The sequence below is a fragment of the Pediculus humanus genome, genomic scaffold (genome assembly GCF_000006295.1).
Source record: "Pediculus humanus corporis 1103172107559 genomic scaffold, whole genome shotgun sequence".
In the NCBI taxonomy this organism is placed as follows: domain Eukaryota; kingdom Metazoa; phylum Arthropoda; class Insecta; order Psocodea; family Pediculidae; genus Pediculus; species Pediculus humanus.
In genome coordinates this window covers 169,387-191,741 of record NW_002987174.1, presented here as the reverse complement: position 1 = coordinate 191,741, position 22,355 = coordinate 169,387, and the positions used below count along the sequence as shown (strand labels likewise).

At 32.1% G+C, this 22,355-nt stretch overlaps 2 protein-coding genes across 2 annotated transcripts; both read right to left on the bottom strand.

Annotated features, from left to right (window-relative positions):
- Nucleotides 1-4,725: 4,725 nt before the first annotated feature.
- On the bottom strand, nucleotides 4,726-12,492 carry Phum_PHUM206770 (no-mechanoreceptor potential A, putative; the record flags this gene model as incomplete). Its single annotated transcript, XM_002425492.1, has 15 exons — nucleotides 4,726-5,374; nucleotides 5,497-5,666; nucleotides 6,066-6,651; nucleotides 6,738-6,974; nucleotides 7,045-7,363; nucleotides 7,444-7,610; nucleotides 7,697-7,988; nucleotides 8,069-8,586; nucleotides 8,651-9,899; nucleotides 9,977-10,276; nucleotides 10,369-10,511; nucleotides 11,227-11,359; nucleotides 11,489-11,770; nucleotides 11,840-12,187; nucleotides 12,417-12,492. The coding sequence occupies 15 exons, from the start codon at nucleotides 12,490-12,492 to the stop codon at nucleotides 4,726-4,728; spliced, it is 5,469 nt and encodes a 1,822-aa protein (XP_002425537.1).
- A 3,914-nt stretch (nucleotides 12,493-16,406) lies between these two features.
- Phum_PHUM206760 (Contactin precursor, putative) lies at nucleotides 16,407-21,773 on the bottom strand (the record flags this gene model as incomplete). The annotated part of the gene is made up of 16 exons (XM_002425491.1): nucleotides 16,407-16,507; nucleotides 16,605-16,788; nucleotides 16,964-17,097; nucleotides 17,201-17,369; nucleotides 17,458-17,820; nucleotides 17,907-18,142; nucleotides 18,228-18,507; nucleotides 18,602-18,768; nucleotides 18,856-19,134; nucleotides 19,212-19,684; nucleotides 19,759-19,861; nucleotides 19,948-20,148; nucleotides 20,244-20,421; nucleotides 20,561-20,711; nucleotides 20,904-21,146; nucleotides 21,235-21,773. 16 exons carry the CDS (start codon nucleotides 21,771-21,773, stop codon nucleotides 16,407-16,409), a joined length of 3,801 nt encoding a protein of 1,266 aa, XP_002425536.1.
- Nucleotides 21,774-22,355: the final 582 nt, after the last annotated feature.

The window sequence follows — 22,355 nt, the reverse complement described above, 5'->3', positions numbered from 1 at the left end:
TAATGATGAACATTCTGGAAAAAACAATTTTTTTGCACTGGGGATCCGGTTGAAATTTTCATCGCGACGAGTTATAATAATAATAATAATAATTTAAACACGGTCGTAAAAAAAAAAATCGATTAATCGAACGATGGGGCGGGAAGGAAATCAATAAAAAAAATTCGAAGGAGATATTCAAACGTGGAAATTAATTATGTGCCGTTTTAAAGGGAATCGGTGTTTAATGGCGGCGGTTAAGGGTAGCAAAGGGGGTGGAAAGGGGATGAAATATTTACTGTAAATATTATAAGAAGATTTTTTCAAAACAATTCAGATCAGCTAAAAAAAAAAATGAAAAAATGAAAATTCCACTTTCACGCGGTCTAAAATTTTCATAACCATAATGATAATAATGGTGATGATGGTGATGATGATGATGATGATAATAATGATAATAATAATGATAATGTCGCGGTGTGGGTTCGTTAATAATTATCATAAGGGATTTTATCAAGGATTTAAACGTGTAATACGTAGTATGTTGTCGACACTATATGATATTTCACGATATTAAACGACTAACAAGAGTCTGACGTCATCATTTAAAAAACCAAAAGTAAATTAATAATGATAATGATAATGATAATAACAAAAAATTTTATTTTATTTTTTGCGCGAATGTCACGTAGGCGTGAAAAGCGAAGAATTTTTTTTTTTTTTTTTTTGAATATCATCGGAATTTAATTTTTTTTTTTTAAATGATGTTTAAGTGATGATAATGATAATATTAGTAATAAAAGAAACGAGCAATGAAATGCGGAACTTTTATAATGATTAAATATTTTTTTTTTTAAATGTGGGATGTAAAAACAAAAATGATAGCGATCGTCATCGTGGGAGTATTGAATTGAAAAGAAAAAACCGCACAAAGATATTATGTATGGCTCAAGGGTAATTCAAAATATAAGAAGAAGAAGATTTTGGACAAGTGAAAAGAATGGAAAAATCGGGAAAAGTGTGGGAGGACGATCAAAAATAATTTTTGAAACGTAAAAAGTGTGAATAGAAATGATCGCAACAAAAACTTTACAGAAAATTTTTTGTATAAAAAAGTTATCGTGTCTTAAAGTCATAATAATAATAATAATAAAGAAGGTTAAGGGCGTTAAGGTGAATGCAGACAAACACACATAGAGACGTACAAACGGATGTAACAAACGAAACCATTTTTCGTCAAATAATAATAATTTAAAAGTCTGAAACAGATTAAAAAAAAAAAAAAATTTACGATTTCGATTAACAATAACCAAAATGGCAGACACCAAACAAACAAAAATAAAAACAAACCTAAAGGATAAACAAACAAAATAAAAATAAAATTTTCTTTCTAGAATTTTCTATCGAGCTATAAAAAAAAAATTATTATTATTATTATTAATTCGTCATAATTGCCACCGAAAGCAAAAAAAAAAAAAAAAAATTTTCAGGTACGCGCGTGCGTTTGATTTTTACGGTTAAAAATTATTAAATAAGAAAACCATAAACATAAATTAAATTTTTTAAATTTGTTTCAATAACAAACAACAAACAAACAACACGGGGAGTCAAAAAAAAAAAGAAATTTTTTTTATAATCGATTCAATTATTATTATTATTTTATTTATATAAAAAAAAAAACGGCTTTAAAATTTGATTATGGTGTCGTCATCATCATCGTCATCATCGTCGTGGTTGTCGTTGTGGTTGTCGTAAAATTAAACAACTCGATTAAATAATCGTTTGTTAAGGTTCGATATCGAAACACGGGTGTCGATTGTCGATTATGTTTTTTCATTATGTTTAAATCTTTAATTTAACAATAAGAACTCTTGTTTTAGGTTTGTTATTAGGCCGACGGCAGGTGTTTGATACCCTAGTCTAACCATTTGGTCAAATTCATCACTCGAGGGCACATTTAAATCTTTTACATATTTACTCTCTCTCTCTCTCTCTCTTTCTCTCTCTCTCTCTAAATGGTTTTTAGAGAGAGAAAGAAAGTGAAAAAAAGGTTTAGTATCCTTTTTTAACATCTTTTAAATCCGTTCGTAAATTTTTTCTTGTATTTATGTGATGATAACACGAAAATCTTTTATCCCCATCCTTATCCCACACTCCTCCCCGGGGAGAAATTGTTTATTCCCGTTTTGTTTGGTTGTTGTTGTTGACGTAAACGTCGTATGGGTCATTTACAGTTTCGAAATATGAACTGAAAGAAAATTATTATTTGGTTAGGAAAGAGGGAAGAAGTAAAAGAAAAAAAAAATTCATTTTACTAATGGATTCACGACCCCTCAATTCCTGACAGAAACAGATGAAAGAGTAGGAGGAGGAGGAGGAAGAGGAAGAGTATAAAAAAAGGAGATAAATTCTGGATAATCGCATGATAGACACGAACACGAGGATAAACTCGTAAAAAACAAAAAAAAAAACTTTTAGTCATTACAAAAACCATAAAAAAAAAAAAAAAATTTGAACTCGAAAATTTTTTTTATACACGCCAACACTAAAAAAATTATTTTTAATTTCTCTCTCTCTCTCTCTCTCTCTTACACGGTATCGATTTTTTTAAATTTTCATTCATTCATTCATTCAATCAATCAATCGTTTGTTATTTCGTGCATTTTTTATATAAAAAACAACGTGCGTTACGATATATAAAAAAAAACGACGACGACAAACCTGATTTTAAAAGAGGAGAAAAAGAAGAAGAAGAAAAAGGGAGAGTGGGGGCGAGGGAAGAGGGAAGAGGGGGGGGGGGAAATCAATCATGAAAGAGTGAAAAAATATAATTTATCATTAGAAACATAATTACTTCTAGAAATTTCTCATGAATCCATATTTATATATACTTTTAAAATTCCAAATTATTTTATTAACGTTTTCTACTTCATAATATAATCATAGAGAAGAACCCTCAACCATATAATACGTTTGTAAATTAAAAAAAAAAAAAAAAATTCATACCACGAAATAACCAGTTGGTTTAATGATAATGATGATGATGATGATGATGGTAATGATAAGGATGAAGAAGCAGAAGACGACGATGGCGATGATGATGATAATTAAATTTTTCATACGTAAACAAATAAAAAATTAATTTTTTTTTTTGTTAATAAAAAAAAAGAATATTCTAGAAAAAAAATTTTTTTTTTAAACGTAATTAATTACTCGGTAATAAAAAAAATTTACATCACGTGGTACCCTGTGACGTTCGAGAGAGAGAGACAGAGAGAGAGAGAGAAAATTATTTTATTACCGAGAAGTGTAAACAATATAATAAAACGATTATAAACGATAAATCGAATCCAATTTAAAATTATTAATAATAATAATAATAGCGAATATGGAGATGATGACGATGATGATGATGATGATGATAAGAACGATAATGATTATAATAATAATAAGTTTACATGGCAAGAAATGAAAAAAAATTTTTTTTAATCGAAACAACATGGAATTAAAAATATGAAAAACAACCCAAAACAAACAACAACACATATATAAGGGGAAAATAACTGGATATTGTTTGTTGTATCGTTAAAAAACAAACAAACAAACAACTAACTAGCTACAATTGTAAATTATTATTTTCTTTTACTTTTTTTTTTACTTACAAGTTGTAATTATAAAAATAACTGAAAATGGCGAAGGACTTTGAAGAGAGAGAGAGGGGGGGGAAGAGGGGGAGAGAAGGGGAGAGAGACAGAGAGAAAAAGATAAAGATAAAAATCAATCAATTACATCCCGAGGGAAAAATTATCAATAATTTTTAAATCATACTTTTTTTTTTAAAGTTATTTACTTAAATCAATTTTAAAAATCGTAATAATAATAATAATAATAATAATAATAACGATTTAAAAGAGATTACGTTTCACGTATGTAAGTAAGTAAATAATAATAATAATAATAATTCGCCATTTTATTACTTTGCTAAAAAAAAAAAAAAAGGTAAAAATGTTGTTTTAATTATAATTATTAAATAATTGTTGTTTGTCTATATTATAAGAGACTTAACCTTAGACTACTAGCATTAAAAAAAATGAAATTTTTGCGCTAAATTAATGAGAAAAAATTAACCGTAGAAAAAAAAAAATATAAACAACATATTTGCGACAAATATATGTATATAAACAGGCGCCACGACGTAAATTACTCTTTTTTTTTTTTAAATTAAATAAAATATTTAAATTTTGCGTCTGTAAAAATTCCAACGAAAACTCATTAAATAAAAAAAATGAAAAGTAGGATTGCCAACTTTTGAATTTAAAAAAAAAAAAAATTAATATTAGTCGCGCGTTTAACGATTTTTCCGATTATTTTAAATATAGGAAATGAAATTTTTTATTTTTCATTAATTGATTTTCATTAATAATTTATTGAAAATAATAATAATAATAATAAGGTAAAAATATAATACATTCATTCATTCCCACAGGTTTGCCAACGTGATAAATCACGATGGAAAAAAATATTTATGAGTTTTTAATGGCGATAAAAAGCGTTTTTTTTCGAATACGAAACAAAATAATAATAATAATAATTTACAAATTTAAAAGCTTTGATAATGATAATGATAATAATGATAATTGTTAATAAATGCGGAAAAGTTATTATTATTATTATTATATTGAAAAGAAAAGAAAAGCGAAAGATAAAAGGAGGTAAAAAGAAGGAGGGATTGTTGGTACTATTCATTTAAACGTCATCATCATGATCATCATTGTTTGATTTTGACGATTGGTTTTGTCCGGTGTTGTTGTTGTTATTTCCGGTTGATACGGCTATGCTTCTAAGACTTCTAGATCTTTCCAAATCGAAAAATGATGGATCCGTGTAAATAGGTTCGCTCGGATCGTCTAATCGTACGTCCGGAGGGGTGACCATAGCAAAATTATCATCGCAATTAAGAGGATTTTTTTTGAAAACCGGCGACTTCCGGTTGTTCGTTTCCTGTGCGAATATCGTATCGAACATTTTTTTCGTTAGAGTTCCCGCGGCGGTTTTGCCAAACGTGGTGCCATCTTTTAATTTTCTAGATAGTTTAAAACCGGAATCGTTCCAACCTTTTTTAAAATCCGAATCCGCGCGATTTTTCAAACCGAAAAGACTGTACGATAATTTTCCATCGGAATTTGGAAAACCGGAAAATGAACTGTGATAATCAGGTATGAGTTCGCCGGGTGATATACAATGGGACGACGGATTTTTATTTCTAAAATTTTGCGATGCGTTCATTAAAAATGAAAATGGCCGACGATCTAAACCCGTTCCTTTTCTTTGCTGTTGTTGTTGTCCGTTCGATGCGTTCGCTTCCGCATTTTTCGTACCCAACGCCCAATATTTCCTTTTATTATTTCCGGTTTAAAAAAATAAAAAAACAAAAAAAAATTCTTTTCTTCTTCTCATTTTCTTTTTTTTTTTTTTTTCTTTGTTAAAATTTGTCGTGTAAATAGAAAAAAAACTTACCTGTACGCTAGTCCTAATAAAACGGCAAATACCAAAAGTGCTGACAGAATGACGACAAGTGCGGATATCAAACCGTAATATTCTTCGTTAGCCATGCATATCGTGTGAGATTTTGTCGCCATAACTTCAGGAGCGGGTTCGTTACTTATGTCGTAACGGGAATCTAAAACCTGGAGAAAAATTTTTGTCGCCATCTTAATAAAACAATACTGGGGAGAAATAAATAGGGAGGTTCAATGACCTTAAAAACTTCTTTTATTTCACTGTTAAGTCACTGATAACTGCGGAAAATAAAAGAAAACGCGTCGCGAACGGTACATATATAATTAAAAAATAAATCAATCGATAATTAATGATCAATTAATCGATAATATAAATAAAAAAAGTATAAAATTGATTAATGAATTTTACTTAAAGAGAATCTTTTGAATTTTTAATTTAAAAAAAAATTTTTTTTTTTGGTTTCCGGTTTCGAGACTCGAGGGCAAAAAAATTAAAATAATTATAATTAAATAATAATAATGATAATGATGATGATGATGATGATATTTGCATAATTAAATAATTACCTTAATCATTTCCCTCACGAATTCTTCTTCTCCTTCTTCTTCTCCTCCTCCTGCTTCTTCTCCTTTTTCCCCATCTTTATCTTTTCCATCTTTGTCTTTTTTATTTTTAACATCTTTTATTTCGACAGGAATGCTGTTTATAGATTTGGCAGTGTTATTTAATTTTATTGGATGTTTCATTGTGACAACTTCTCCGATGGGTACTCGTATCGTTGTCGACGCCATTGATTTTTCCCTTTTTGATTTCGACGGAATCGAATGAGATTTTACTTCCGTCGTTGGGGATTTTGTCGATGACGTGTTCAACGGGAGGGATTGCGGGGGATCCGTCGATGACACGACGATTGTTTCAATAACTTCTCCCGTTTCGTTTATTTCTCTTTTACGCCTTCCGAAAGACGGTTCGCTTCTTCCTGTTTGTCCCGTGCAATATGCTGGTTGACAACCGTCTCTGCACGTTCTCACGGTTGCTTCGAAAACTAAGAAATTAGATTCCGGAATTTTAAATGCGTTAAAACGTGCTTCTAAACCGTCGCCGTCTCTCGAACGATCCAAACCTGGGAAAACGTAATTATCGACTGGACACCTGAAGAAAACACAAAAGAAAAAAATTTTTTTTCAAAATGGCGCTCAAGATTTTTTACGAAGGTTTTTAAATTTTTAGTTTTTTACCCGAATCTATCGATTAATTGAACGGATCTTCCGGAATAAGGATCTCTTGCAATGACGTTTGTGGCGAAAATATCAGTGGCGTAATTGTGACTATCTTGAGCTTCCAAACGGAACGTTAGTGGATCCCCGACTGCTATGGTAGTGGTCGGACGATTTTGGTACAATATCATGAGACGAACTCTTGAACTCAATGAATTTTCCGCCGGTAAATATTCTATTGGGATCGGACTTCCGGATCTGACCGTAAAATTTTCATTTTAAAAAGAATTTTTGAGTCTCGAGCCAAAAATTAATTAAACAAACTCACCCTGCTCCTATGTAACCGGAAGTTACAACTGCTTCCCCTGGCCCTCGAAAAAGACAAGTTAAATTATATCTTTTGTCTCTGCCGGTTTGTACAAAATCTGAAAATTGTACTACAACTATGTTGGTCATGGTGTCTCCGTATCTTTCTGTACCGCAATCAGGATAACCTTGAGCTCCGCTTATTCTTAAAACGTTTATGGTTCCTCCGTTTCCCCTGAAGAAGCAACGATCGTAGTATCCGTAAGTGTATATCCTACCGTAAAATCCTTCAGGCGTTCTCAATGCGAATTCCATTCCGTCTTCATTGCACTGTTGGCTCACTATGTGGAAGGAATCATTGTTAAGTTCTTTTGTTTCTTGTAAGAAGGAAGTAAAAAAAGTTTTTTATAGTTTCAAATACCTTCGAGACAATCTCCTTGTCTCTGCTTTCCTGGAGATCTTTCAAAATAATCGTATTCACCGCTAGTTTCAAAGTTAGCTGGACTGTTAATTTCTAATTCTCTTGAATCCTTGTCACTCAATTCGCAATTTTCTGGACTCGGAGGACTGTACTGAGGACTGTATGATCTAAAATTTTACAGAAGCGTACATACACTTGAAAAAAATTCGTTTAAAAATTTTTACTTCAAAGGTTTTGACTTAAAAATTTTTACCTGTAATTGAAAGATCTGCAAACAAAATCTCTAACATCGGCGCATTCACGTTCGCAAATGGATACGGATGGAGCGGACATAAACTTTCTGATGTAAGGTTTACGAATTCTTAAACGAACGCCCACTTGTCTAAAGCTATCTCCTTCGTCGCATCGAGACGAAAATTTATTTCCGAAAAAACTTTCTGGATTTCCTCCGAAGCCTCCGTAACCGCTTCCTGAGAAGCCAGGGTAGCCTTGGGGAAAACCAACACCGGAAAATCCTCCGCCGCTGCTACTGCCTCCGAAGAATCCTAAGAATTGCAATATTTTGTGTTATAGAAATATTTTGAGGCTAAGTCTTTTAAATTATACTTTAAACAATAAAAACAACCTCCAGGACCACCGGGACCTCCTGGTCCAAATGATCCGCTAGGGCCGTAAGGACCTCCAGGTCCACCCGGACCAAAAGAACCACTCGATCCTCCGGGGCCGTAAGATCCTCCTCCTGGTCCACCAGGTCCAAATGATCCACCAGGACCTCCAGGGCCATAAGGTCCATTAGGTCCTCCTGGGCCAAAAGGCCCACCCGATCCATAGGATCCACCGGGGCCACCCGAACCATAGGATCCACCTGGACCACCCGAACCATAGGGTCCACCTGGACCACCCGATCCATAGGATCCACCTGGACCACCCGGGCCGTAAGATCCACCCGGTCCTCCTGATCCGTAGGATCCTCCCGGTCCTCCTGAACCATAGGGTCCACCCGGTCCTCCTGGCCCAAAGTATCCATTTGACCCCCCTGAGCCGTAAGATGAACTTCCACCAAATTTTTCTCCTCCATACGCAATACTGAATGAATTAGTGTTACTTGAACTTCCTCCACTAATAGTTCCACCGCCGTATCTTCTGAACAAATTAATAAATTTAACTTAATGAAATTAAAAATGAATAAATTTAATAAGATACGTACGTGGAACTTCCGCCGCTTCCTCCGGAAGAATACCCAACAGAATGACTTCCATGCCCAGAATGAGTGCTCGACTGTCCGCCACGATGACTACTAGACGAACTTCCAGAATATCCACTGCTTGAAGAATGGCTTCCTCCAGAAGAACTTCCAGAATATCCTCCATTTGAAGAATGACTTCCTCCGGAATATCCTCCGTTATCTGAAACAGGCCTTCCCGAAAAACCAAACGGATAGCCACTTCCATATCCGCCTCCATTATCCGGACCAGGCCTTCCAGAAAATCCGACGGGGTAACCGCCTCCGCTCTCCGAAATAGGCCTTCCCGAAAAACTGATCGGATAACCACTCCCATAATCATTTCCACTGGGATGAGAACTTCCTCCACCGTAGCCTCCTCCAGAACCGTAAACTCTGTGACCGCTTCCGTAAATACTTCCGCTGCTTCCTCCGTGACTATAACTTCCACTACTTCCTCCATAACTACCGAAGCTGCTACTACTACCGTAGTGGCTTCCACTATAAATGCCACCCCCGTGTCCGCTACTACCGTAATAACTGCCCGAGCTGCTTGGATGATCTCCTGGGCCACCACTAAACGTGATTCCAATTATGGGTCCACTAAAGCCAGAACTCCCCGGCCCAGAAAAATATCCACTCCCGCTACTTCCATAACCGCCTCCACTCCCGTAACTACCATAAGTTCCTCCACTTCCATAACCGCTTCCACTACTACTAAAACCGCCTCCGCTTCCATAACCATTTCCGCTACTTCCATAACTGCTAATAGGTCCCGGCCTAGATATATATATGATTCCACCACCACCACTAGGCCCCTCGTAGCCGCCGCTCGGTCCACTGCCAAAACTTCCACCAGGACCGCTTCCGTATCCGCTAGGTCGACTACTGTATCCACCGCCACCTCCTGGTCCGTTACTATATCCTCCGCTTACGTATTCCCCTCCGTAAAAATGATTTCCTCCATAATGTGACCCGCCTCCGTAGTTTCCTCCTCCTCCTCCTCCCCCATAGTAACCACCCCCATAATTTCCTCCGCCGCCACTACCGCCCCCGTAATTTCCACCACCGTTCGAAAAACCTCCTCCGCCACCATTACCACCACCACCTCCATTTCCCCCTCCGAAACTTTGATAACCGTTACCAAAAGGTGGTCTACCATGAGAATGATAATTAGTATCTTGTCCTAATGGATCCGGTCTAAAATTTTGATTAAAATTATCACCTTCATAAGCTAAAAATGAAATAATTTTATAAATGACCATTTCCATGTAAACATAATCATTAAAAAAAAAAATAATAATTTATTACCCATTAAATTTTCATAATAATCAAATTCAGGATCGTATATTATTCTATGACCATCTCTCTGATTAAATCTACTTAATCTGCATACCCTCAAACGTTCGCTATAAACGGCGGAACGACACTGAAAACTAGCCTGTCTTAAACATTCGTCTAAACATTCGCTTAACGTTCTACTTGTTATTTCCGAATGAAATTCCCCGCCCAATCTTGAATTTCTAAAACGTTGAAAAGCTGTGTCCGGACGACGACCGTCGGCAAATAGATGAGATGTTGCCGAATTGTCGGAAAAATCACCTCCTCTTGCTAAATCAAACAAGTACAAACAAAAATTAAACAAACAATGATACAAACAAGGTATGACAATGACAACAACAACAACAACAACAACAACGTACGATTATCCAAACAAACAAGATCGAAAAGATGTCTTGATGGTGAACTGCTTGACCTTAAATCATCTCTTTGTGAAACAGAATCTTCTTCGGATATGATACATTCTCTTCTTCTGTCGTCATATTCAATAGACCGACAAAAATACCTAAAAAACAAAACAAACGAACAAACAAAATTTCCCGTTTGTTTTGTTTTGTTTCGATCACGAAACTTTTTTTTTTTTTTTACCTTTCGGCATAATTTAATTTTTCCTTTTTTTTTTTAAAAAAAAACAAAATGGCGGTTTTTTAATTTTAAAAAATTAAATATTTAAAATGTATTATGACATTTAAAAAAAAAAAAAAAACATGTCCGCCATTTAGTTTTCTAAAAATTGGAAATTAACCCTTAGTGACGTCATAGTATATTTTAAAAAAATTTTCCCCCGCGTTTTTTTTTTTGTTTTTTTTAGTCTCAATCGTACGTGATGAGCGTCTTCGTCGTCTATAAATTTATAGACTATAAATAATATTTTATAGATTTTATGGTTTAAGAAAAAAAATGGCGGATTAATCTATAAATAAATCTTTTCGTAAACAAAATTTAAATTTTTCTACAAAAAAATTTTTTTTTTTTTTTTACAAAACTCCTTAGAATTTTTTTTTTTTTATATTTACGCATGTGTGTGTGTGTGTGTGCGTAACGCATGTTTTTCATTAAAATAAAATCCCCTTGAGAGATTTAATATATAATTATCCAGTTTTGAAGAAACGAATAATAATTTTCCACAGATTTATATAATAATTATATTTGTAAAAAAAAAAAAAAAATTTAAGAAGTAGCCAATTAGAAAAAAAAAAAAAAAAATGGTAACTACTCACTTTTCGGCCCTTAAGCATAAATTTTGGCATTCTTCCAGGGTTATATTGACATACATATCAACTTCAAATGGTCCCCCTAATTTTTTATTTTCCTCTTTAACAAAAACAGCGAGGCCATCGCACCTACGTTCGGCTGGAAAATTTAATTTAAATTTTAATTATACATTCAGCGGTATCAATGTGATGGTGTATCTGGTAGTGGTGGCGGAGGTGGTGCTGGTGGTAGTGGTGTCGGGTAAAAAGAAAAAAATGTTTCCCTTACGGCTTAAACACGTGTTTTCTAAATAATCTGCATTCGGATCATCTTGTAATAGTTCCGGATGTGATCTTCTGGTAAATCTACTCATCGAACAACTTCTTTCCACCGTGTTATACGTTGCCGAACGACAAACGAATGAAAATTCGTTCAGACATCTTTCTTCGCATTCCGTACGATTTGCCGTTTGTACTTCTTTATGATCCGACGCTAATAATTTTAATTTTTTTCTCGGATGTCTTTCGTAAACGTATCGACGATTCGGACATTCTCGTTCGAGTCGATTCGCTGTGTTTTAAAATAAATCGATTAATTATTAACTTTCTCCTTTCATGAATGAATGAATGAATGACTCACATGAAAGGCAAACTTCGGTGTAATGAACGCTGTTGGGTACCAAAACCAAATTTCCTATTCCTTCGGGATGCGCTTGTTCCCTCGTCAGGTAACAAATGGATTCTTCATATTCTGGATTTCCACCGAAACCTCCTATTCTCATACCAGGTTGAAAATTGAAGGAGGTACACGTTCTAACGAGATTATTAACGGCCGTGCGATCTCTCAAACATAAATCCTGACATTTTTCCAACATTCTAAAAGGTGGTATGGTATCCCTTACTACGTCATCATCAAAACCTTGCAATTGGTGATCTGGTATACGTTCGTAAGCGACTCTACCCATGCCATGATTGCAAGTTGTTTGCGCTGTTAAACAAAAAAAAAAAATTTTAAATCGTTGAAAAATCTCTTGTCGCGAAACAATAAACCGGAAATACAATAAATTTTTTAAATGCGGTCTCCCCTCATAATTAAAAAATCGTCGTACGCCGCCCGCCGTTTGAATTAATGACAAATTTTTTTTTGGAACTGGAGAATAAAAATTTATTTATACGATTTCTGGAGAAGAAAAATGGAGAAAAAAAAATGCACTTACCATTCGTTAACATTTTTAATACGGTGAGAACGGTTATTGCCTGAACCATTGTTGATAATATATATTGTGTTATCATTTTTGTTTCTGCTATATATGATAATCAAATTGTCATGTTATCTTTTTGTTTTTTAAGATAACCAATTATTTCTCCAGCAAAGAGATTTTTAATTTCTTTTATCACAGTCTCCTGGAAAAAAAAATTCGATTCGAAAATTTTTTTTTTTTTTAAAACAAAATCTTTTTAAAAATTTATATAAATTATTATTATTAATAAATAAATAAATAAAATCTTACTCGGATGTAAAAAAAAAAAAAATTTTCTCCAGTAAAAAAAAAAAATAATAATAATTAATCGCGAAAATTTGTTTTTGATTTCGACACAACAACAAACACCGACACGGTCGACAACAAAATACAAACTCTAAACCCCTTTTCTATTCTACTCCTGTCGGTTTATGTCAGGAAGGAAGGTACGTGGATGATGATGATGATGATGATCACTCACACGTGACTTTACACGATTTTATCTAAATTTGATCATCATTTTTTTAACTTCTATCTCCGACGTCCTGTTTTCATTATTATTATTATTATCTTTTTTTTGCAGTTTTTTTTTTGTTTTGTTTTTTCCATTTAAACAATGATACATTATCGGTTCGTGATGTTTATTATTCTTCTTCCTGTTATATTTTTTTTTTTTACTGGTTTTGTTTCGTGATGAAATCTCTTCTCATCATCATCATCATGTTTGAAACAAACAAAAAAAAAAATTTGGAAATTTGTTTTTATGCGAATAACAAAACAAACGTAACAAACGTTTTTAAATTGAACGAAAGTCATTATTTAATATCATAATAAAAAAATATTGAGATTAATTTTAAAAGATTAAGATCAAAAGTCGCCCCCAGCATCCCAATGGACCATTCGAATCGCGTCGATTTTTAAAGACGATTAAAAATTAGGCAATGAACGTTTCGTTTGTCGTTTGTTTTCATTTTTTTTTCTTTATTCATTCACAACAAATTAAATAATCAACAAACGAAATTTTCTCCAGCGCTACGTTGTTTGTTTCGTCATAACATAAAAATAATTCCAGAATATTTCCAGGATGAATTTCCCAAATTTTTTTTAATCTTCATACCCGAAATTCACAAATCGACCGTTGATTGTTAACAAAACAAATGAATGATTATTATTATTATTTTTTTTTATTCCGGTATTACCAGACGTTAATCATTTCATACAATTATACCTAATAATAATAATAATAATAATAATAATAATAAAATGTCGACCGTGAGTTTTTTGTCCCCGATTGTTTAACATCCGTCGATTATTATTTAAACACCTGGACGTAAAAATTCCAGAATTTTTTTTTTTGTTAATCGACGGACGTAAATTCCAGATGATGACAAATTTACTAAATAAATCATTATTAATATTATTATCGCGTTAATATAATCGTAACTTATTAGTCTAGTTTTCGTTCCAAAAAAAAAAAAAAAAAAATTTTAATTTAAAAAAAAAAGGAGGAAGGAGGAGGAGGAAGAGAGGAGGTAAATGACACGTTTGAGAGAGAGAGAGAGAGAGAGAGGGGGAAGGAGATAGAGAAAGAGTGCAAGAACCCGAATTTCCACCTCTTTTTCCGCCATTTTTTTTTTTTTTTCAATTTACAATTTCGCTTTTTAATTTTTATATTTAACTTCCTGAAATTCTTCTGAAAAAACAAAAACAAAAAAAACAACGACAACTTCCGTTTCCGGTCGTCTAATAAACAAAAAAAAAATACGAAACGAGTGAGTGGAAAAAGGGTACAAGTTAAATTTAAAAAATATTTTTTCTTCTTTCTTTCCAGTTTTTCTGGAAAAAAATTTGATTTTTTCGTTTTCGTTAGATATAAATAAAAAAAAAAAAATTTTTTTAAAGATGAACAAAATAATAATAATAATATTAAATGATTGGTACGAATCGACTGGAAATTTTCCTGGATAATTTTTCAAAAAAAAAATCACATTAAATCTCTTTTTTCTCCAAAACAATTGTTAAAAAACCCTAATTAAGTTCATCGAGATCATAAAAATAAGGTCGGAAAAAAAAAACCGTTTCCTTTGTGAAAAAAAAAAAAAAAATTTCGTCCGTGAGTTTTTTTTTTAATTACGCCATTTTTAATTAAAAAACCTTAAAATTTATTCGTGTGTAAAAAAAAATAAAAAAAAAAAAATTTTTATTTATTTCAATATCCCGAAAGTTAATGACCGACGACATTTTATCGCGAAAATTTTTTCCGATAAATTTTTTTTTTTTAAATAAAAAATAAATAATAAATAAATAATGATGATGATGATGATGACGCGATTCGAAAATTTTAATTTTTTTAAAGGTACACAAAAAATTCGTCTGCTCATTATTACGACGTAAATTTAAAAAAATGACGTCACGGTTCGTTACGACTTTGGAATTTTTTTTACTAATAATAATAATAATTTTTTTTTTTATTGTTTAAAATAATAAAATGAAATTTGAAGGCCTTTTTTCATTCTTTTCATCATCATCATTATTATTGTTGTTTAACGTATAACAATTATTATTATTATGATTAAATTTCAAACCTCGTCAAGTTTCCAATATTTAGTTTTTCCCACCTGATCACCATCATCCCACAGGAATAATTTCTTATCCTCCCAAGTTTATCTTTCACTTCAATGGTGGTGGCCGTGGTGACGACAGCATCTTTGTCCGATGTACCAAAAAATCAGGAAAATCTCTTATCTGGGGGTGGGGGGCGGGGCGGTCAGAAACGTCTTCGTTTTTCTTTCTTATCTTGTTATCTATCACATGTGAAAACCAAGATTAGTTTTACTATTATTATTATCGTTAACATTACCTCTCTCTCTCTCTCTCTCTCTACTATTTTAATTCGTAAAAAAAAAATTTTCCGATTTATTTTTTTTATCAATAATAATAATAATATTTAATAATAATAATAATAATAAATGCCTGCGTATAGAAAAAAAATTTCATTATTATTATTAATACAAAAAAAAAAAAAAAAACTTAAAATATACATAAAATTTATTAATGTGTAAACATTTCATTATTATTATTATTATTATCCTCATCGAAATCTCTCCCGTTTTAAATATAATAATAATAATAATAATAGAGCACTTTAGATTATAAAAAAAATTTTGAGCGATATGTTAATGGAAAAATTCACGACAGCAAATAAAAAAAAAATGACGAAATACATATAATAAAAATTAAATTAAATTAAATTAAATTAAAAAACTTATCGTTAATAATAATAATGATAATAATGATAATAATAAACAATTTTAAAAAATATATATGTATGTATTAAAATTAATATTATTATCGTCATCAACCGTCGGACATACAAAAAAAAAAAAAAAAAATTAATTTTTAAATAAATAAAAAATTGTCGATGTAGTACCAATAATAATAATAATGATAAAATCATTAGCGTAAACGTTTTACGTTGTAAAAAAATCATATTTGTCATCATTATCATCATTAACAATAACAACGTCATACATTTTTTTTTAAAATGATTTTTCCTATATATATATATATATATAAATATTATTTTTTTAAAAAATTTTGTATTTACATTAACTACATAACGTGGACGGATATAAATATAAAAAATTTTTGCTTTTATTTTTATGTTAAGGACACTTGTTTGGCTTTTTTTCTTCTCCTCCTTTTTCTTTTCCTTCGGAAAAAATTTTTTTTTTCTACGAATTTTCTCGCTTGGGCGGAAAATTTTAATACTGTTAATATTATTAATAATTTTTGTTTCGTTTCGAATTATTTTTCGATGAAATAAAATTAGAAAAAAAAAAAAAAACATTTGTACTAAAAGTATTGTCGGAAGGCATATAAAAAAATTTCTTTTTTTTCTTCGTTGATTTATCGCGAAATTCAAAAGCAGATTGATGGTGGTGGGGGGGAGGGAATTCCAATCGATCACGCCGTGCTTAAATAAATCATAATAAAAGTCAATACGAAAACGGTGACGGAACTGTAAATCGCTTTCGTTTGACTACTCGTCTGAGCTAGAGTCGGTCCTGAAACGGGAAAAAAAATTAAAAAAATAAATTCGCGATTCGAGGAGCGCGAGGTGGGGGTGGTCGCGGGTGAGCTTCACCCCTAGTAACTACTCACCCATTTGAAAAGTGTGAGCGGGAGAAGACATTCTTCCGTCGCCACCGTTTGAAAAAGCCAAAACTCTCAAATGATATTGTTTTCCCGGCGTCAAAGTGTTTATGTATGCTTCGAGTGTTGAACCGACCGGAACTATCGTATCGTTTGCACTCGCCATGTCCTGATCGACTTCCCATATTCGAACCTTTCAACAAAAACAATGTAATTAAATTATATTGATTTTAAATAACGACAATTTCGAAAGCGCGACAAACGCACGCGACTCTTTTACGCTTCCGGTTTATAAATCATTATTATTATTCTTTCGTTTAACCGTTTTTTTTTTTTTAAAATATTATTGTATAAACGTTAATGGCAACCTTATATCCTATAAGTGGTTCTTCGTCGTGGCTCGGTGACACGTATCTCCAAACGACTTTAATCGTTGACGGATTAATACCCATGACGTGAACAGAGGAGGGCGGTTTCTGAGGAGCCTTTCTGAACGTTCTCTCTGAAATTATCAATAATTTGTATTTTTGTTATTTGAAAAAAACGAAGATTTTTCCTCTTCTTCTTTTATTACTGTAAATTATAATAATAATAATATTATTAACCTATGAATTTTTCACTTTCTGGACCTTCTCCGGCGTTATTATATGCCATAACTTTAACATTGTAATAAGTGTCTGGCTGCAATCCAACAATTAAAGCCCAAGGACGAAGAGTTCTACTTAAGTAGTAAACGGCTTCGAATTCTTGTTGCGACGTTTTCCAATATTTAAGCTTTTGAAGAAAAAAATAATAGTAAAATAAAGTATATTATTTGAAATACGATCGAGGGAAAAGTTTAAGTTTCGGAAAATAATTTTACCCTGTGACCTATGAGTTTTCCTCTGACAATGTCCCGACGCATCGGAATCGGAGTCCATGTTACGTTTAACGAAGTCGAGTTAAATGACCTCGCCGAGACTTGTTGCGGTGCAGCCAAAGGCATTTCCTCTGCGCTGTAGATAACGTGAACCGCACTTTCCGGTCCCTTTCCGATATCGTTGATGGCTTGAACTTTGACTTCGTATTCTGTAAAATAATATTCGCTGTTAACTCTAACCACGGCGGCACCGACGTTACCGAATTCTTTGAGTTCTTTAAATTCAAATTCTCTGTTTGTTCCGTTTCTTCTCCAAAATATTTTATAATAAATTCCAGGTCCGTTTTGATCTTGAGGAGGTAATGGCTGCAGACGAAAAAAAAGACACGTAATTTATTTTGTTACAGGTATAGGCTTTCAGTGCAAAAAAAAAAAGAAGAAAAAATACCAACCGTCCAAGTAATGGACAAATCTCCAATTTTACCACCTCCTCCTCCAATATTAGATGGCGGTTTATTCGGGCTGTCGGGAGGTGTAGAGTATTGCGGAGATGGTAACGACGGATATCCGGGTCCGATTTGATTGACGGCCAAAACTCTAAATTCATAAATAGACCATGGAGAAAGTACATTTTCCAAAATGGCTTCTTTTCTGTTATTATAACGATCCACTTCCCGCGCAGTTATCACTAAAATTTTCAAAAAAAAAAAAAATTACGTAGAATTAAAAACATTTAACGTATCGAGTAAGTATTTGCTTTTTTATCAACCAACATTTAGTGACATTTTGCCACGTTGAATTCCAATTCGTTCTAGCAGCCACGTTGTAATAGAGAATCGGACGCCCGTTGGAAGCTCCGTCAGTCCATTGAATGGTTGCCGATGTGGTGCTAATACTGACAACCTGCACTCCACCCGGTGGTCCAGGAGGCCCATGAACAATAACATTGGTTTTAGTGGAAATTCTACCGACTGCACTTTTCACGATGCATTCGTATTCCCCAGCTTCAGCCAAAGTCGTATTTATCACGTGTAAAATGCCACCGTCGGGAATCTACAAGAAAATTAATTTATTCAACTTTTTTTCGTTTTTTTTTTTTTTTTTAATAATTTTAAAAATTGTCGTTCGTTTAATATAATTCACTTACTAAACGCAAATTACTAGAATCTCGTTCTTTGATCCTTATACCGTTATGTGTCCAGATGTAAGCCGTATCTAAAAGTTCGTCCGTATTCGCCTCGCAATTTAACGTAAAATTTTCCATAACGGAAGTTATGATTTGAGGTGGAAAAGTTGATGTCATTTTCGGAGCACCTGATGCGAAAAAAAAAAAAAAAAATCAAACACGTTAATAAATTTCTTTAAAAATAACTTTACATCATTACGATGATGATAACATACGTAGCACGATTAATAATCCACGACTTTCATCAACTCCGTAATTATTGGACGCGGTACACGTGTAAAGTCCCTCGTCATCCCTGGACACGGGACTTATAATTAAATTTCCATTTTCTAATATTTTTCTTCGACCACCCGAACCTAAAATATCATTATTTTTTTTCCATACGAATTTCGGTCTCGGAGCTGCTTCAGGATTGCACACGATTGTTACATTTCCTCCTTCGGCAGCATAAGTTTCCGCTTCTAATGGTTTCTTTTCAAAAGAAGGTTTAAATGCTGCAAAAAAAAAAATTTCCCGTTAAAAAAAAAAAATGTCTTTCAAGTTTTAAAACCGATAAAAATGTTTTACGTACAAAGAACTCTTAATTGAGCAGAAGAATATTTCGTCTTCAACTGATTACTCGCTCTACACTGATACATTCCAGCGTCACTCAATGGATTAAGTCTTTTTATTTGTAATATATTGTCTTGTACAAAATAACGATCTCTATCTTGAGGTGGTAAATTGAAAGGATTCAAAGGTAAACCGTTGCGAAACCACGTGTAATTAACATCGGGTATTCCGAAAGCTTCGCAAGTCCATGTCAAATCTTCTTGATAGTCTAAATGTTTATCAGCCAAAGGAATCGTGAAATTGGGTTCTGCTTGAATGGAAACAAATACTCCGTTTTCAATTGAGGCACGATCATTAAAAGCACGACAAACATATTCGCCCTGGTCTTCGACAGAAGCTTGAGGTAAAATTAAAACTCTGTTAAAGTTAGTAAATACTGATCCTCGAGGCATTGGAGCTCCTCTTCTTGTCCAATTATAAGTTGGTACCGGGCTAAAATTTTTTTTTTTTTTATTAAAAATGAATAAAGGCAAAAAGAAAATAATAGGGTGAAAAAAAACGCTTACTATCCGAAGGCGATGCACTCTAAGCGAACATCTTTTCCAGCCAAAGGAGCTTCCGGAAATACTTTCGGGAAATTATTTGGGAATTTCAATTGCTGATAATTCGCTAAAAAAATTATATAATAAAATAAATTTACACGTGAAAAAATTGCTTTAATATTTTTAAAATCGTAGCAAATAATAAATACTTACGATTAGTTACGACGTTCAAGTGAAAGAAAGGACCGGTACGACCGATAGACGAAACTTTACTTTGAGCAGTGCACGAATAACTTCCTCTGTCGATTTCCTGAAGTGCAGAAAAATATAAAGCCCCATCAAATGATACGAAAACTCTTCTATCCTCTTCAACGAAATTTGGGAAATAGTCTCGAGTCCATTTATAATTGATGTCTTTAAAAAAAATTGCATAAAATGTTATAAACGACTATTTAAAAGTTTAAATTTACTTCCTTTCGAAAACATCATCAAACTAATATTATTTATACCTGGAAAATGAGGCGGTGGATCGCAATAAATAGTTTTACCCCAATTTTGATTTCCGGATTCGGGAGCTCTTTGTAAATTAAATTCATTAATATAACCAAACGACAATTTAATACTCTCTGATAATATGGAACCGAATTTGTTGGTGGCTTTACAATGATATGACCCTCTGTCTTCAATCTAAAAGTACATAATAAGAAAATTATATTGAAATTTTTATATAAACAAAAGAATTTACAAGACGAAAATTTTAAAGCAGTAATAATAATTTTTAATGAAAAAAAGATTAATGGAAGAGAGTAAACAAAAAATTTCTTACTTGTTTCGGATCATATATTATCAAATTACCACCACTAATAGTATATCTTTTATCGACTAATGGATTAATTAAAACCGAAGTCAATACATCATTTTCATATTCTTCCTTGAACCATTCATAAGTTGGTGATGGGTAACCACCAGCTAAACACCTAAAATTAAAAAATTTATTAAAATTTGATCAACAAGATTTTTGAAAAGTTATGATTCGTTTTCAAGTTTTATTAAGTTAATAAATGTAAATTTTAGAATTTCATCATTTTCAATAACTTTTAAAATGTCATTTTAAAATTTAAAAAAATGTTTACTAAATTTAATATAACCTTAAAGAAAAAATACCATACCTTAATGTGACATCATTTGTCACTTTAACATTTGAAACATCGAAAACAACATCTTGAGGTTGCATTATGAAATAAGGCCCCATTGGAATTTTATTCGGATCATTTACATTAATACCATATTCATGTGTTCTTTCATCGACAGACATGTAATGAAGTTTTCCAATATGAGCTTCACAAATGTATAAAAATTGCTCGTCACCTTTAACAGCTTTGAAACCCCATCTTTTTAAGTTGTGCGAATAACTAGAATACATTGTAAATATAATTAAAAATCAATTTAAAATTTAATATAAAAAAACTTATATAATTAAGATATTAATAAAGAAATTACCTGTAAACTAAATAATCAGATCCATAATTGTTATCTTGAGACGGTAAAAATGCATTTTCCATGTTAAGTAATGGTGAGCCATCACCATCATTTACCCAATTTCCAGGGTTGTGTTGCCTTATGCTAGTATACCATTTTCTGTGCTGAGGATCCCTCCACAGTAATTGATAAATTAAAAATCCATGTTCTTCCAAACTATTGACACTGACTAAATCACTATGGTATGCTTCACAATTTTTTTTCGCATCCTCTCTTGCTCTCATAGGAGATTTAATAAATCTATAACAGGACTGTTGATATTGTTCCCAATGTTGAGGACACTTCAATTCATATTCCGAACTATGATAATTATACATATAAGGATTAACCGATAGCTCATTGTTGTAACCTCTATGTGGGGGTGAGGTTTGATAATCATAAGTGTTTCCTCTCATATAACTGCTTTGCTGATTTCCATACTGCTGAAACGGATTGTTTTGACTACTTTTACCAAATGGATTGTTTCCATCTTGGTTCGAAAACTGACCAAATGCATTCATATTAAATTGGCAGCTTATTAATTGAAAAAATAAAAAACTAAATAAAATTCTAATCATTTTTTTCTTTATATCATAGCATATTAACCTGAAAAGAAATAAATTTTATATAAATTACAATTTATCTTTGACTTATTATGTAATTATTAATAATAATACTGTGAATTTAGCAATACAATAATTTGAAAAGCTGTTTTCATCTAAGTTTTGTTATAATAAAATAGTATAAATACCCATGTTAAAAAGAAATATATTTAAACTTTAAATCTAGAACTTTGTCACGTCAATAAATTAATTACGAAATTAATAAAGATAGCATAATTAAAATTAGTAATGAATTCCACATAAAAAAAAAAAAATAAAAGATGGCGTCTAACGTATTTTGGCTCTCAAATTTCTAATTTATTGACAAAAAAAATGTAAGCCGTTTGTAAAATTATTAACGTGTAATTGAATTTAAAAGTAATTTGAATAGAATATCTTGAAAAAAATAAAATAAATATTTTTATTATTTAAAAAAAAATAGTAAAACATTGTTCACGTTAACTGAAATGGGATGGGCCGACGAATAAAAATGTATGAATA